The sequence below is a fragment of the Sporothrix brasiliensis genome (genome assembly GCF_000820605.1).
Source record: "Sporothrix brasiliensis 5110 chromosome Unknown Cont15, whole genome shotgun sequence".
Classification (NCBI taxonomy): Eukaryota; Fungi; Ascomycota; class Sordariomycetes; order Ophiostomatales; family Ophiostomataceae; genus Sporothrix; species Sporothrix brasiliensis.
This window is the reverse complement of record NW_024467134.1, coordinates 497,647-512,339: the sequence shown is the minus strand read 5'-3', so window position 1 is coordinate 512,339 and position 14,693 is coordinate 497,647. Positions and strand designations below refer to the sequence as shown.

The 14,693-nt window shown below is 60.1% G+C and overlaps 4 protein-coding genes across 4 annotated transcripts; 3 read left to right on the top strand and 1 right to left on the bottom strand.

Annotated features, from left to right (window-relative positions):
* Positions 1-340: 340 nt before the first annotated feature.
* Positions 341-4,066, top strand: SPBR_05526 (cid13-like poly(A) RNA polymerase; the record flags this gene model as incomplete). Its single annotated transcript, XM_040763789.1, has 1 exon — positions 341-4,066. One exon carries the CDS (start codon positions 341-343, stop codon positions 4,064-4,066), a length of 3,726 nt encoding a protein of 1,241 aa, XP_040621955.1.
* A 3,166-nt stretch (positions 4,067-7,232) lies between these two features.
* SPBR_06197 (uncharacterized protein) lies at positions 7,233-7,880 on the top strand (the record flags this gene model as incomplete). Its single annotated transcript, XM_040764459.1, has 1 exon — positions 7,233-7,880. One exon carries the CDS (start codon positions 7,233-7,235, stop codon positions 7,878-7,880), a length of 648 nt encoding a protein of 215 aa, XP_040621954.1.
* Positions 7,881-8,814: 934 nt separating this feature from the next.
* Positions 8,815-10,599, top strand: SPBR_05781 (prenylcysteine oxidase; the record flags this gene model as incomplete). Its single annotated transcript, XM_040764044.1, has 1 exon — positions 8,815-10,599. The coding sequence occupies one exon, from the start codon at positions 8,815-8,817 to the stop codon at positions 10,597-10,599; it is 1,785 nt and encodes a 594-aa protein (XP_040621953.1).
* Positions 10,600-11,199: 600 nt separating this feature from the next.
* Positions 11,200-13,738, bottom strand: SPBR_05635 (uncharacterized protein; the record flags this gene model as incomplete). Its single annotated transcript, XM_040763898.1, has 4 exons — positions 11,200-11,240; positions 11,394-12,629; positions 12,995-13,591; positions 13,681-13,738. The coding sequence occupies 4 exons, from the start codon at positions 13,736-13,738 to the stop codon at positions 11,200-11,202; spliced, it is 1,932 nt and encodes a 643-aa protein (XP_040621952.1).
* Positions 13,739-14,693: the final 955 nt, after the last annotated feature.

Sequence of the window (14,693 nt, the reverse complement as noted above, 5' to 3'; positions counted from 1 at the left end):
CTTTCAAGACAGACGGCATTGGAGCAACCCACCAAGGTTCTCCACGTCCTTGACTGCCTCCACATCGCTTCGCGAAGCGACATAGCTGGCTCCTGGTCCCCAATACCCCTCATCACCGAGTGGGTCGAGCTCTACAAGCTCCGTCACCCGCGACGCGCCTGCAGACTGCATCTCGTTTGTGCCGATTGAGCATTGAACAACTGCGCTTGAGCAACGAACACGCCGACCCCATTTCGTACTTGCATCACACAGATATCTGTCCCGACAAGACTACACTTTGCCTACCGCGCCCATTTAAGCTGTCATTCATGGCTTGCCGTGCATTTCACGTTCCAGCAGCATGTATCACCAACAGCCCAGTGGAGGCGGAGAAGGAGGAGGAGGGAGGACGATGCCCGACCCAGGTCTGAATGCGTCCGCCGGAGCTGTGCAGCCCTTGGAGGACCGCCTGCGGAACATGATTTTGGCCAACAGCGACGGCAGCTCCTACGCTAGCCCCCCATCGAGTGCAGAACCGGCGCCTGGCACGTCTCCGTCCAGCTTCGGCTACCCTACCCCTGCTTCTGATGGTCCAGCGTCAGCCGGTGCGATGGGCTCTGCCATTGGGTCTGCACCCCCGCCGGCGTCACCCAAGTCGTCCCGGAAACGCCTCAACCAGGCCCAGCGGCGGCAGATGTCGGCGCAGCTGTCCATCCCTATCAACCCGCGTCCGTCGCCGCCGAACTCGGCTGGCAACTACGCCAGTCCACCTCCATACGGCCATCAGCACCAGTTCCCGCACCAGCACAATAACCATCCTACACACAACCAATATCAACACCAACCGCAGCACCAGCCATATGGCCATTACCAGGGCCACCACGGCCACCAGGGCCACCACGGCCAACACAACTACAGGCAAACAGCCCAGAGGCCGCAATCAGCGACAATGCGGCCGGCACATTACGGCCAAGGCCCCATGCCGCTGACCGGGCAGGGCAGCGGGCCGCCGTATCCCAACCAGCCGCGTCACCATCAGTCGCTGTCCTACCAGGGCCCGATGATGTACGACGACCCGTACAACTGGCGGTCGCACCAGGGCCACCAGCAGTCGCTCGGCTCTTTTGACGCCCAGTCCCCGCGCGGTGGTCGCCCGTACCACCATCACAACAACCACAGCCAGTCGGGCCGCCTGTACCAGCCCAAGCTCGAAGACATCCAGACGCAAGCGGCTGTGCTGGAGCAGCTCTGCGAGCAGATAGTGACCAGCGCAGAGATTGAACCCGAAGAGATTCACGAGAAGGAGCAGTTCCGGGCAGCCATTGAGCAGCTGTGTCAGATGGCGCTGGCCAAGTACGAGTACGAGGTCAACGGTCGACAGGACTTCCCGCCGCCCAGTGTGCGGCTGCTCTGCTTCGGCAGTCTGGCGTCCGGGTTCGCAACCAAGGCCTCGGACATGGACCTGGGTCTTATCTCGCCCCTGTCTCTCCCGCCGCCCGACGCTCCCGAGTCTCCGATCCCACGTCTGATTGAGAAGGCGTTCCTCGATGCCGGTCTCGGTGCGCGCCTTCTCTCCCGGACACGCGTCCCCATCATCAAGCTGTGCGAGAAGCCACCGAAGCAGCTCCGCATCGACCTCCTGGACGAGCGGGCCAAGTGGGAGAGGGGCCTGCTTTCTGACCACGATGGTCACGATGGTCACGATGGCCACGATGGCGACGACGACGTTGCCGATGAAACAGAGACGGCATCTACGCCAGTACAAACTGTCGGAGAGGGAGCCCACATCACTGGTGACGTCAACGGACACGAGACCAGCCACGGACGTGCTGCTAGCAATGACAGCGGCAAAGAAAAAAGCAACGACAGCGCCAACGGCAACGATGGCAGTCGTGGTCACAGCCACGGCCATAGCCGCAGCCAGAGCCAAAGCCAGGGCGGCGACGACGCTAAGCTACTTGGCCACGGCAGGAAAGACTCTGTGCTTGATGGCCCGGTGGACGGTGACCGGTACAAGCAGATCCTCGCCCACCTCAAGCAGCCGGCGAACCAGACGCTGGGCAACTACTATTCGAATGCGAAGCGGATCTTGCGGAAGCTCGACGGGCGCGACATTACGCATTCGACGGCCCGTGAGTTCCGGGAGAAGGACCTCAAGATCTTGACAGACGTCTGCCATGCGTTTGTGGAGGGTCTGGCCGACCCGAAGCTGCAAAGCCGGCTCTGGGCCACACGGTCGCTGGCGACGTCGCACACGCCCTCGCAGCTCAACTACCGGTCTCTGTACGGTGTCTACATGCAAGCCGAAGGCGAGGCGCTGGCCATGATGTGGGACTCGCGCGAGATCAACGAAAAGGACGCGCACCACGAAGAGGAGGCGCGGCAGAAGCTCAAGATGTGGACGGACCTGCAGAACAAGGCCAATTTTGCCGTGGACCTTCTCGGCTACAACAAGGAGATGCAGCTGGCCGTGGACAGCCTGCGCAAGATTCCATCGCTGCAGCTTATGACGCTGGAGCAGGGCCAGTTCGAGACGGCCACACAGTACCACGAGCGCACCGGCAAGCTGCTGTTCCAATGCGGCGGACGGGATGCGGCGGGGCCGAACAACACGATCTTGCCCATTGTCATACGGCAGTACATTGCGGGCATCTGGAGCCACGAGATCCGCGAGCAGGTGGATGCGTTCTCGCAGACGCTGGACAAGCCGAGCCTGCGGGCGGTGGCCCGGCGCCACAAGAGCCTGCAGCTGGCACTCGAATTCGAAAAGGCGGTCGCGAAGAACTGCTACGATGACGAGGCGACGGCGGCAGGTGTGCTGAAGTACGTCGACATCCTCCGGCGGCCGCTCGAGAAATGCGATCTGCCAGGGCGGCGGTTCGACTACGTGGTGGCACGCACGCCCGACACGGCGCCGGTGATCTCGCTTGTGCGGCGGACGCTGGTGGACCCGTCGAAGCTGGCGCCCAACCAGCCGCGCGACCCGTACCGCGACCGCCTCGAGTTCCCCAAGACTGGGCTGGGCGTGCAGTGCGACATCAACTTCTCGGCGCACCTGGCGCTGGAGAACACGCGGCTGCTGCGGTGCTACTCGCACACGGACGCGCGGGTGCGGCCGCTGGTGCTGTTTGTCAAGCACTGGGCCAAGATGCGCGGCATCAACACGGCGTACCGCGGCACGCTGAGCAGCTACGGCTACGTCCTGATGATGCTGCATTATCTGGTGAATGTCGCGCAGCCGTTTGTGTGCCCGAACCTACAGCAGCTCGACCGGCCGGCACCGGCACCGGCCGAGGGCGAAGGGCCGGCTGGAACGGACGCGGTGCATGGCGGACATGGCGCAGGTGATTTGCAGTCGCCGTACGCAGGCCGTGATATGCACTTCTGGGGCGACGAGGAGAAGATCAAGCAGCTTGCGTCCGAGGGCCTGCTGACGCAGAACAAGGACTCCATTGGGCACTTGCTGCGCGGGTTCTTTGAGTACTACGCGCAGAGCAATTTTATGAGCACGGTGCCATCCAAGGGCTTCGACTGGGGCCGGGACGTGCTGAGCCTGCGGACGCCCGGCGGCTTGCGGTCAAAGCAGCAAAAGGGCTGGACGGGCGCGCGGACGGTGCTGGAGGTGCAGAACCAGGCGTCATCACCAGCGGCGCCGCCATCAGTGCAGACGCCGCCAGGACCGACGCCGGCGGCGCAGTCGACCGTGCAGCCGACTGTGCAGCCACCACTGGGAGGTGCGGCAGCGGCAGGAACTGGACCGCCGACGACGCTCGACGACGGCGCTGCCAACGCTCCGGCCAAGCCGGTCGAGCTCAAAGAAGTCAAGCACCGCTACCTGTTTGCCATTGAAGATCCGTTTGAGCTGGAGCACAACGTGGCGCGCACGGTGACGCACAGTGGGATTGTGGCGATCCGCGACGAGTTCCGGCGGGCGTGGCGGCTGATCAAGACCATGGGCAAGACGGGCACGGCGCCGGGTCTGCCAGACGAGGCGCTGCTGGACGACGTGACGGACATCAAGGCCAAGGAGCGGGACGTGTTTGGGGAGCTGCTGAACGAGATCCACGGGCCGGAGCTGGTGCTGTAACGGCGGGGGTGTGTGTACGATACGAATTGGGGCTGGTTGTTACGGTTGTTACGATTGTTTACGGAACGGGTGGTTTGGACGGTGTGTCGACGAATGCTACGGATTGGGGGGTAATGGGCAAGGTGGGACATGGACATCAAGGTGTATGATGGTAAGGAGACGGAGGAATGGGCGAGGAAGAACCTGTACGAGTAGGGGACATTTTGCATGGATCGGGGATGCTGGCGCTCTGTTGTGTCGAACATGGGCTGTTTTGCGTTATATTGCAATCAATTTACTGATTTACAAGTCACTGATTTGATTTGCGACGGACGCATTTGCGCCAACGTGTTGTTTACATGAAGTAGGAGAGCGTGAGGCCGAGGCGCGAGGATGATGCAAGAGAGTGGGAGAGTGGAGAGTGGCTTCTGAGGGTGTTCTGCGCCTGGCACTTGTACCAACGGTAGCGTCCACGAACGAATAGGCCGCTTGCCAGACGCGTCTTGATTGCACTACCGAGTCGCGTCAACCTCGCTATTTGGCCAAACACATTTCACATGCAGCTTGCATTTTTGCGAAAGAATGTCCAGCTTAACGTCGAGCGCGAGATGGCCGGTGTCCCGCAAATTGGTGAGTCGAAAGTGTACTGCAGTTTGTGAGGGGAGATTACGTCACATGCAAAGAGGCTGTCGCTTCGCTTTCATGGCCTTGTGCCTTTGTTCCGACGGCTCATGTCGGAGTCAAGGACAAGGACGACAGACCAAAAGAGAGAGCAAATGACAATACAGAAACAGCCACGGGGAGGGGTGTTTTTGTTCGGGTATTCTGGACGAGACGGGGGCCATCAGCCCGTACGATAGACTGTACTGCGTACTGTGCATCTTGTACGAGTATGTATGCCTCTGTCTATTCTTGGCGCACCCAAAACAGCCCCATGACACGATGAAGCGGCAAAATAGGAGGAGCACGTTTCCATGATGCCACTGGCGTCTGCACGCCGTACGCGGTGCGTCGTTCGGAATGATCCCATATTATGTCATCCCTCTTGTTGCAGGGTCGCGTTTCGTCATCGTCTGGATGCTTGTCACTCGTCCCCTGTCTCATGCCTCACTATGTTGTTTCTCCTCTTCTCTCCTCCTCTCCTCCTCTCCTCTCCTCCTCTCCTCTCCTCCTCTCCTCCTCTCCTATCCTCCTCTCCTCTTCCTCGTCCGCCTCCACCCGCCACCTCATTCTTCTGTCCATCCAGCGGGCGGCTGCAGGGCACATGGTCTGCCTTTGTCCTTTCTCATTCTCCTCTGTATCACCTCGCGAGACTGTTTCCTCTCTCGTCCTTTCTTTTGTAACCCTGCTTCATAACATGCAAATATGCAATCGTCCACACCCGCCGACGATCGACAACGTCACTCCCTGTACTCTGTAGCTCCCAAAGCTTTCGCGCCTGGGGCCAACGCAAGTCAACCAGCGGGAACAACACAAGGAACGCATGCGGGGGTGCTGTCGTCAGGTGCCAGGCGCAGGCTTCTGGTTGGCCTCTTCCTTTGCAGCCTTGAGTATCTGTCGCCGCGTGGGTCATGGTCGCTGGTGCCGGCTGGGGGACTGACCAGAGGGGGAGAGGGGAAGGAGGAAGAAGGAAGGCGGCGAGTGGGGGCGGCAGGTGCGCACGCAGGCACCAAACGAAGCTCGTGCCAAGGCTGACGACTATACAAGCGACGACTCACTCCTCACAAAAACAAAGCTAACCCAGGACGGCCTATGACAGCATCGGCCAGTTAAGCTGGCAAGCTGGCAAGCTGGCAAGGCCAGGCACTGTGGGGTCATGTTCGAAGGCGCAGGCGCAGGCAGACGACAGACCAGACAAGGAAAACAGCGATAAGGTATTGTAGGAAGTAATCTGGGGGAGGGCGTGTAACCAGAATAGAACCAGAACGAGGCCCTTGATGGACTATTTATTCGTAGGCGGGTAAGGCGGGCGTGACGAACAGAGTGACCGCAATGGCCAATGACCACAGTGCCCACAGTGCCCACAGTGACCACAACGGCCAAGCCGGCTTTACCCTGGCAGCCTGTGGCGTGGCTGTCAATGGTCGCGACTTCCGTTCTTGTCGCGTCATAGCCTCTCAACTTACTGCATTATCGTGTTGGGAAATGGCAGGAGCACGGCCCAGATGACGGCGATGATCAGGCTGACAGACACCGAGAAGCCATCAAAATACAACCAAACGACCCCAAATAGGAGACACAAGACACAAAGAAACACAAACTACGCGCGATGACATTCTCTGAAAACAGCCTCTGGCAACAGCCCAGTGGTCACTCTGCACTGCCGTAGCACATCCCAGCGTCGCTTCCTTTGTCTTCTCGCTCTTTCCCAGTTTGGCCAGGCACGTCCTTTCACTCCCTTTGCTCCTGCCCTGCCGACCAACCAATCCGGCCATGCCCTCCTCCCTTTCTCTCTCCTTCGCTGCTTCCGTCCGCCTCCTTCCCTACTCTCGCAATCTGACTCTAGCCGCCGTAGGCAGCGTGCCTGCTGTCCCGTAGTGCCGTCCTGGTCCCTGTCCATCCACACCATTTACACCATTTACACCATTTACACTCACGCCTCAACACCCACACCCACACCTGCCCTCAAGGCTAGAGATAACGCCTTCCCCCCTTTCCCGATTTGGGTCTTTCCTCATTCACCCGAGAACGGCATCAGCAGCCACCAGTCAAAGGGCAACAAGGTCGTGACCAGAGGTCCCTTCGTCACAAAGGCAGGAGACAAATAAATAGCACACAGTCGGCCCTCGACCCTTTCCCTTGCCACTCTCCTTCTGGCTCCGACTTGTCCAGTTGCACTATGAATTAACAACGCCAGCAACATCAACGACCACATTCCACCTGCAGCTCATTCTTATCGCCCTACACAAGGCTGTGGAACACGCCTGTCCCTTCTTTATCTCTTATCAGCAACCACTGCGCACGCCCTGACAAACAACACAATCGTCGTGCTCGACACGTCACGGCCACTTGACACTCCTCATTGGCCCTCGTCTTTCCTCGCATCATAGCTCGCTCTTTACGACTCGACTGCGTCCTCAGCTGCTCTGTTTTCTTGTCACTCTCGTTCTTGCTGATTCTCTCGTGTACTCTGTGTGCTTTGTATCCTCTTCCCTACCCTCCCAGCGACTCCTTCTTCATCCACAACATGTCGACCGCCCAGTTCGACCGCGATCTGCGCAGCGCCCACATCGACTTCAAGCGCTCCAAGGACCACCGCGCGAAGTGGGAGCACGGCGCCCGCGGCATGCACGCCGGCGGGCTCAACGTCTCGCCGGACGCCGACAGCGACGCGCTGCTGGCCCGCGGCCTCCGGCCCCGCAAGCCCATGGTCCGCTACTGGGTCATGCCCAGCAACAACATCCAGAAGCCCGACCGGGGCCACCGGTCCAGCGTCCCGCCCGCCCGCCACCGCGAGACCTCGCGGGCCCTGCTGGAGCTGCAGGAGTCCAAGGCCCTGTCGACGTCGGAGATTCTGCAGGGCGGGCCGGCCGCCCCGACGAAGACGACGCGGGCCGACACGTTTGTGGCTGCGAGCGCTTCTCCCCTGTACAGCTTCGACCACAACGCCCCCGCCGCGGCCCTCCCCCTCGACGCCTTCATCAAGGCCCCCACCGTCCGCGACACTGAAAAAATGATCAAGAACGAGTACGAGGTCCTCGACGCCAACGGCGAGGCCGTGCACGGCCGCAAGGCCCGCGCGGTCCTGCGCCAGGCCGCCGCCAACTCGCCCCTCACACAGCCCAAGCTCGTCGAGGTTGTCGACGACGACGACGACGACTTTGAGCTGGTGTAGGCTGTTCGACGGTTGACGGCTGTCTGCCGGCAACTGACCTTTCTTTCCTCTGTCATTCTACTCTGCATCGTTTACGACTCGGCGTTTTGGGTTTTCTTCGCGTCCGTTTCTTTTCTCGTTTCAGCGGTGGAGTTTCTTCGTAATGGATCGGGCTAGCATCTCAGTCGGACGAGTCTTTGTTTGCATCAGGATTTGGGTTTCTACGTCTTATTTGGTTTTTGTTCGTTTTTTCTTCTGTCCTTTCCACTGTACTTCTCATACTATATCTTCTCATTTCTTTCTTTCCTCTTTCGATGCAGCCATGTCTTCTCTTCGCATCAAAGCTGGCCCTGTTTCCTATGTTCTCTACTTTTGCATCCTATGTCTTGTATTTTCTATAGCTGCACATCTGCGCGAGACAATCGCGAGAGAATACAACTCTCACCTACAGCCTCGTCGGCAATGCGATTTATTTTTCTCAAGAGATCATCTCTTTGCCAAATACTTCAGATGGTCGTGCTGCTCCGAGACTCCGTATTATCATCTCCGTTTCCTGCTCCGTCTTATCACGTAGCATTCTAATGGCGTCATAGGGCACTCGCTCCACAGGGCTAATAGTGGATACAGCGGTACCTGTGCCTAGATCGTCCACTAGCAGCGAATCCACTGTTGTATTTGTAGCCGCCCCGGCGCCTTCGGGAGGACCATCAAGGAGCTTCCAGCCGCTGGCCCCGCTTTTTTGCTCTCCTGCTCTTTCCTCCAATAAGACATCAAAGGTGATGCTGGTCGCAGCTTCCTCTTGTCATTCGTATTCTGTGCTACTTCATCGTTTTAAGAAGGAGCCCCCAAGGGAAAAGGGGCATTGTCGAAAGAGAGCATCTTCGGACAAAAAGGGGCCGCTTCAAAGCCCCTAATCCTAATCCTCCAGGCTCAACTTCTGGACGACAGCCACACAATGAAGCTCACGACATGGTTCGCCGCAGCAGCCGGCCTGTTGCCGACCACCACTGCTTCCAACGCTGCCGACACGGCCGACACCCCACCACGCCGGATCGCCGTGATCGGGGCCGGTGCTGCAGGCGCCTCCACTGCCTACCATCTCCGTCAGTTTGCCGACCAGGACGGCGTCGCCGTCAACATTACTCTGTTTGAAAAGACGGACCGCATCGGAGGCCGCGCCCTTGTCGCGCACGCCTTTGACGACCCGAACCAGCCCGTCGAGCTCGGCGCCTCCATCTTTGTCGAGGTCGATGCCATTCTCCAGGGGGCGGCCGCCGACTTCTCGCTGCCGCGCATCCCGGCCGGCGGCGGCGGCAACGACGACGGCAGCGACAGCGGCGGCAGTGGCACCGGCAGCGGCATGCTCGGCATCTGGGACGGCGACCGCTTTGTCTATACGCAAGACGACCGCGCCTACGGCTGGTGGAACCTCGTGCGGCTGGTCTGGACCTACGGCACGGCGCCCTACCGCGCCGACAAGCTCATGCAGGCCACCGTCCGCCAGTTCTTGGCGCTGTACGAGCCGCCCTACTTCCCCTTCCGCTCGCTCACGACGCGCGCGTACGAGCTGGAGCTGGCCTACGTGACGAGCCAGACGGGCGCGCAGTTTTTGCGCGCCAACGGCGTGTCCGACCTGTATGCCCACGACATCGTGCAGGCCAGCACGCGCGCCAGCTATGCCAGCAACCTGGCCCGGCTGCACGGCCTCGAGACCATGATGGCCCTGGCGCCGGCGGGCGGCGCGTCGCAGATCCGCGGCGGCAACTGGCAGCTCTTTGACCGCATGGTGCGGGCCAGCGGGGCGGCCGTCCGCCGCAATACGTCGGTCACGGCCATTGGCCTGGTGCCGGGCAGCGCGCCGCCCCACTCCAAGTACATTGTGAAGACGACAACGACGGCGACGACGACGACGACGCAGGCAGTCGATGGGGCCGGTCGTAGTACGTCCTCGGACGACGCGGCCGAGTACGACGACATTGTCATCGCTACCCCCTACCAGTTTAGCAGCATCGCGGCCGGCGACGGCGTCCTCCAGACGGCCATTGACGCGATCCCCTACGTCGCGCTGCACGTCACCCTCTTTGCCTCGCCGCTGCGTCTGAGCCCGGCCTTTTTTGGCCTCGAACCCGCCGCCGCCGTGCCCACGACCGTGCTCACCACCCTCGCCGAAGACGACGACGACGACGACCAGGGCGCGTCGGGCCCCGACGGCGCCGGCAAGCCGGGATTCTTCTCCATCCGCACCCTGCGCCGCGCCGTCAACCCGGCCACCCTGCGCGAGGAGTACCTGTACAAGATCGTTTCGCCCGAGAAGGTGACTGCCGCTTTCTTGTCCGAGCTCTTTGACATTGACATTCCGGACAGCATCACGGGCGAGCCTTTGGCATCATCTTCGTCGTCGTCGTCGCCGTCGTCGTCCGTCCCCCCCATCTCGTGGTACTACCCACATGTCTTCCACGCATACCCCAAGGGCTACCCCCGCGTCACGTTCCAGGACCCCATCGTCGGCGACGGCGTCTACTACACGTCCGGCATGGAGAGCTTCATCTCGACCATGGAGACGAGCGCGCTGATGGGCAAGAACGTGGCACGCCTGATTGTGGACGACATTCAGGGCCTGTCCACGGGTGAGACCGTGGCCCAAGGTCCGGGGGAGCAGGCAAAAAAAATGACAAAGGGCGGCAAGACGGTTGCTGGTTTGCAGCCCGACAAGGGTCAACAAGCGGTGGGCGAGCTGTAGATGCAACATCGTGTTGTCCAGGAGTCCAGAATTTGTCTAGTTTGGCGATTGCTGCTTTGGTTTCTATTGGCCTTTTTTGACACATGGGGGGTTTGAACCACAAACGACGTGGCATTGTGCCCCGTCACCAATCACCCGACATCGGTGGAGAAGAACATGGTGATGCACGCCGACAGCCATCATGAAACTTTGATACACGTCGATTACGAGAAAAAACCCAGTCTCACGATAAAGCGTCAAGTTTCCGAGGATTATCTAAGGCATAAATCTCTCCGGGGCCATTGACGTCCAATTCTCTCCGAAAACGACGAGCTGACAAATGGCACGAATTTGAAATACTATGTGCAATACGGCCCAATTGGCCGAGAAAGGAGACCATTTCGGTCCAAAATCGATGCAGCTAACGTATTAACATTTAACGCCTTAAAAATGACAAGCGTCAAGGCCATGATATTTCCACACAATCGAACCAGGATTGCACAAGATTGCAGTTGCAACTGGCCTCTGTCCTCCTCCCGGCAACAAATGTCGTGGGCGCACTATGCAGAGGCACTTGGGTGGACTGGCCCTGGTTGCACCATCCGTCAGCTGACAAATTCGTCATTCGCCAACATCGATCAACACCAACAGGTGCAGCACGACTGCCGTGTCGACAGCGTCAGTATGCGGTGCATGGTTTTTGTATAAATGAAGCTGTCTTGCATGTTGCCAAGCACTCAAACCATTTGCAGCCGACAAAGTCGTACTCACGAGACCACGTACACCATTTGCACAGTTTCCACACTCACACCCACCACTCCCACCGCCACCATGACAATCAAGGTTGCCCTCGTCGGCTTGTCCACCAACGCCGTCACCAGCTGGGCCGCCAGCTCGCACCTGCCGTACCTGCTGTCGGAGCGCGGGCGCAAACGCTTCCAGATTGTGGCGCTGCTCAACTCGAGCATCGACGCCGCCCGCGCGGCCATCAAGCACTTTGGCCTGCCGGCCGACACGACGGCGCCGTACGGCCAGGCGGAGGCGCTGGCAGCGGACATCGTGGCCGGCAAGCTCGAGGTGAACTTTGTGTCGGTGGCCACGCGCGTGGATCTGCACTATCCCATACTGCTGCCCATCTTGAAGGCGGTGGCCGCCAAGCGGCAGGATGCACCCAAGGACTTTGGCGTGTACGCAGAGTGGCCGCTGGCGGCCAACCACAAGGAGGCCGGCGAGTTGGTTGATCTCACCCAACAACACGGCATCCGGACCGCCGTCGGCCTGCAGGGCCGGCTGACGCCTGCGTACCTGGCGGTGCGCGACGTGATTGCCTCGGGGCGGCTGGGCCGCGTGCTGAGCAGCAAGGCGTACGGCTACGGCGGGTCCGCGACGCGCACGGCGCTGCTGGAGTCGCTGGGCTACTTTGCGGACCGGTCGGTCGGCGGCAACGTCGTCACCATCACCCTCGGCCACACCATTGACCCGATCCAGTTTGTGCTGGGCGAGCTGTCGGCGACCAACACCAAGTCGGTCTCGCAGCTGCAGCGCCCGCAGATCGAGCTGCAGAAGCCCGGCGCCAAAGAGGGCGAGTGGGTCGTGGCCAAGACGGTGACGTCCAACGTGCCGGATCTCGTGACGGTGGTGGGCACCCTGGACAAGAAGGAAGGCAAGGGGGCCGACACCGACAACTTCAGCGACGGCACGGCCACCCTCCTCGTGCGCCTTGCCCGCGGCGAGCCCTTCCCCGGCGAGCCCGCCTACATCTGGTCGATTGCCGGCGACGAGGCCGAGCTGCGGCTGGTGTCGGCCAACAATCTCGCGATCCATGCGCTTGGCGGCAACAGCGAGGGCCCGTTGGCGGTCAAGCTGTCGCTGTACGACTACGCGACGGGCGAGGTGACGGACGTGCCCTGGCAGTGGCAGGACTGGCAGAACACGCTGGAGCCGGTGCCGGCCCGCAGCATTGGCGCGCTGTACGAGGCGTACGCCGACGGGCGGGAGGCGGAATATGCGACGTTTGTGGACGCCCAGGCGAGGCAGATTCAGCTTGATGGCTGGCTGGACGAGTATGAGAAGCAGACGCAGTGAGTGGCGCGGAACGGGACGGAGAAGAGGGAGAGTCGATAGAACAGACACAGACACAAGACACAAGACACAATCTGTAAAAATAAATCCAATATAACAGTGACGAGCATTGAGTAATCAGAAGCAGAAATAAAGGCAACTGACCAAAGACAAGATATTCCCAGTACAAGAAAAAGCAAAAAGAAAAAGAACATACAAGTGGAAGCAATGATAATCCCATCCATCCAAAACGCCGTTGTTTTCCACCCTTTTTTTTGCTTTTCAATAAGAGTGGGCTCGGTGGCCCTCCTCACGAACTGACTTTATGGACACACATAGTAGAACAATTAGTAACCGCCCCGGCCCCGGCCACCTCCGCGCGAGAAGCCACCGCTGCCGCCACGGCCACCGCGCGAGAAACCACCGCCGCCACCACGGGAGAAACCGCCGCCGCCGCCGCCGCCGCGCGAGAAGCCGCCGCTGCCGCCACGGCCACCACCGCCGAAACCGCCCCGACCGCGCGGTGCACCACGGCCGCGACCGCCGGCACCAAAGCCGCCACGGCCACCACCACGGCCACCGGCGCCGCCCATGCCAGGCTTCTTGACGCGCTTCTCGGTGCCCGGCGGGGGCTTGGGCTTGGGGAGGAAGCGCTCAAAGGGCAGCAGCTTGTCGCTGCTGAGGAAGAACTTGTCGCCGGCCTTGAAGCTGGCGGCCTGGATGCCCTCGGAAGGCTTGATGGTGAAGTAGACCTGGTTGATGGGGCCGAGGACCTCGTCGACCTTGCCGACGTTGGTCTTGTTCTCGAGGAAGACAAAGGCGTTGAACTGGGGGATCTTGCTGGCGTTGACGCTCTTGCAGACCATCTCGCCCTCGCAGGCGTGCACAAACGCGCCCATCTCGACGACGGAGGCCGGCGGGCCCATGTCGCGCGGCGCAAAGCCGCCGCGGCCTGTTGCGAGCTACGTTAGCGACGGATGCCAGGCAGGCAGACAGGACCGTAGAACCGTAAAACCACCCGCCATGATCATCCCGACTTACCACCACCACGGCCACCAAAGCCACCGCGACCGCGCGGTGCGCCTCCACGGAAGGACATGTCGAGGGGGGGGAAGGGAACAAGAGGAAGAAACGAATCGAGGAGGTGAGCAGCAGTCGGGGATGTGGACCGTCGTTCGTCGTCGTCGGGTGGTCGTCGAATCTGTGCGGTCGCAGAAGAGACTGAACTTTGGCTGGCAGCTTTTTTTTTATTTTTCTTTGGACACTAGATATTTTTTCTCAGTTGTCTCTGATTGGCTAAAAGGCTAGTTAAAATGGGTCCTTCGGTTTTGGCTCACTTCTTATCTTATCGTGGAGCTGTGGGTCCTCACTCACGCTCCTGCCAGCCTGAACCGAATTACAGTGGGTCTTTCGTCACGGTTATCCTCCAGACCTCCAGATAGGAGATTCATCGACGGCGCCAACACCAGACATATCAAATAAAGTTCTGTTCGAGGAAACAATGCAACGTCATCAGTAAACAATCTCGAATACGGTTGCTGAAAAAAACACAACGGGGTGAATCTGTCGACTCATCGCACTCGAATTCGACGCAATCGGCCACAACTGCTTCATTTGTCAATCACGCAAGCGGCGAGGGCGCTCCGAAGCAGGACCCAGCCGACTGCGGATGGGATGTGAGTGCTCGGTAATACTCCGCATAGGTTCAGGGTCGTGCTGTGCAGTGGCTGCCGCGGAGAGATTACCGCCCTGGCCTTGCAAGTGTACATTTCGAATGGTATATAATGTCTGTTGGCCTGAGGGCATACGGAGGCGGCTTGTGAGAATTCGCGAGAGGCTTGCAGGTGTTGAGAAGCGTGACATTAAATGCCATGATCTCCGCCCCCGCCCCCGCCCCCCTTTCTAGAGGTGCTTGCGTTTGTCGGTGACGCGTTGAGCAAGGTCTGGCTTGCCAAACATGATAGCTTCAGCTACTTTTACAACGCGGCGGAGTCGGCTGGTGTGCACACCTTTTGGCGCCTTCTCCGGGAACAGTCCCCAGCATTGCTCCCATG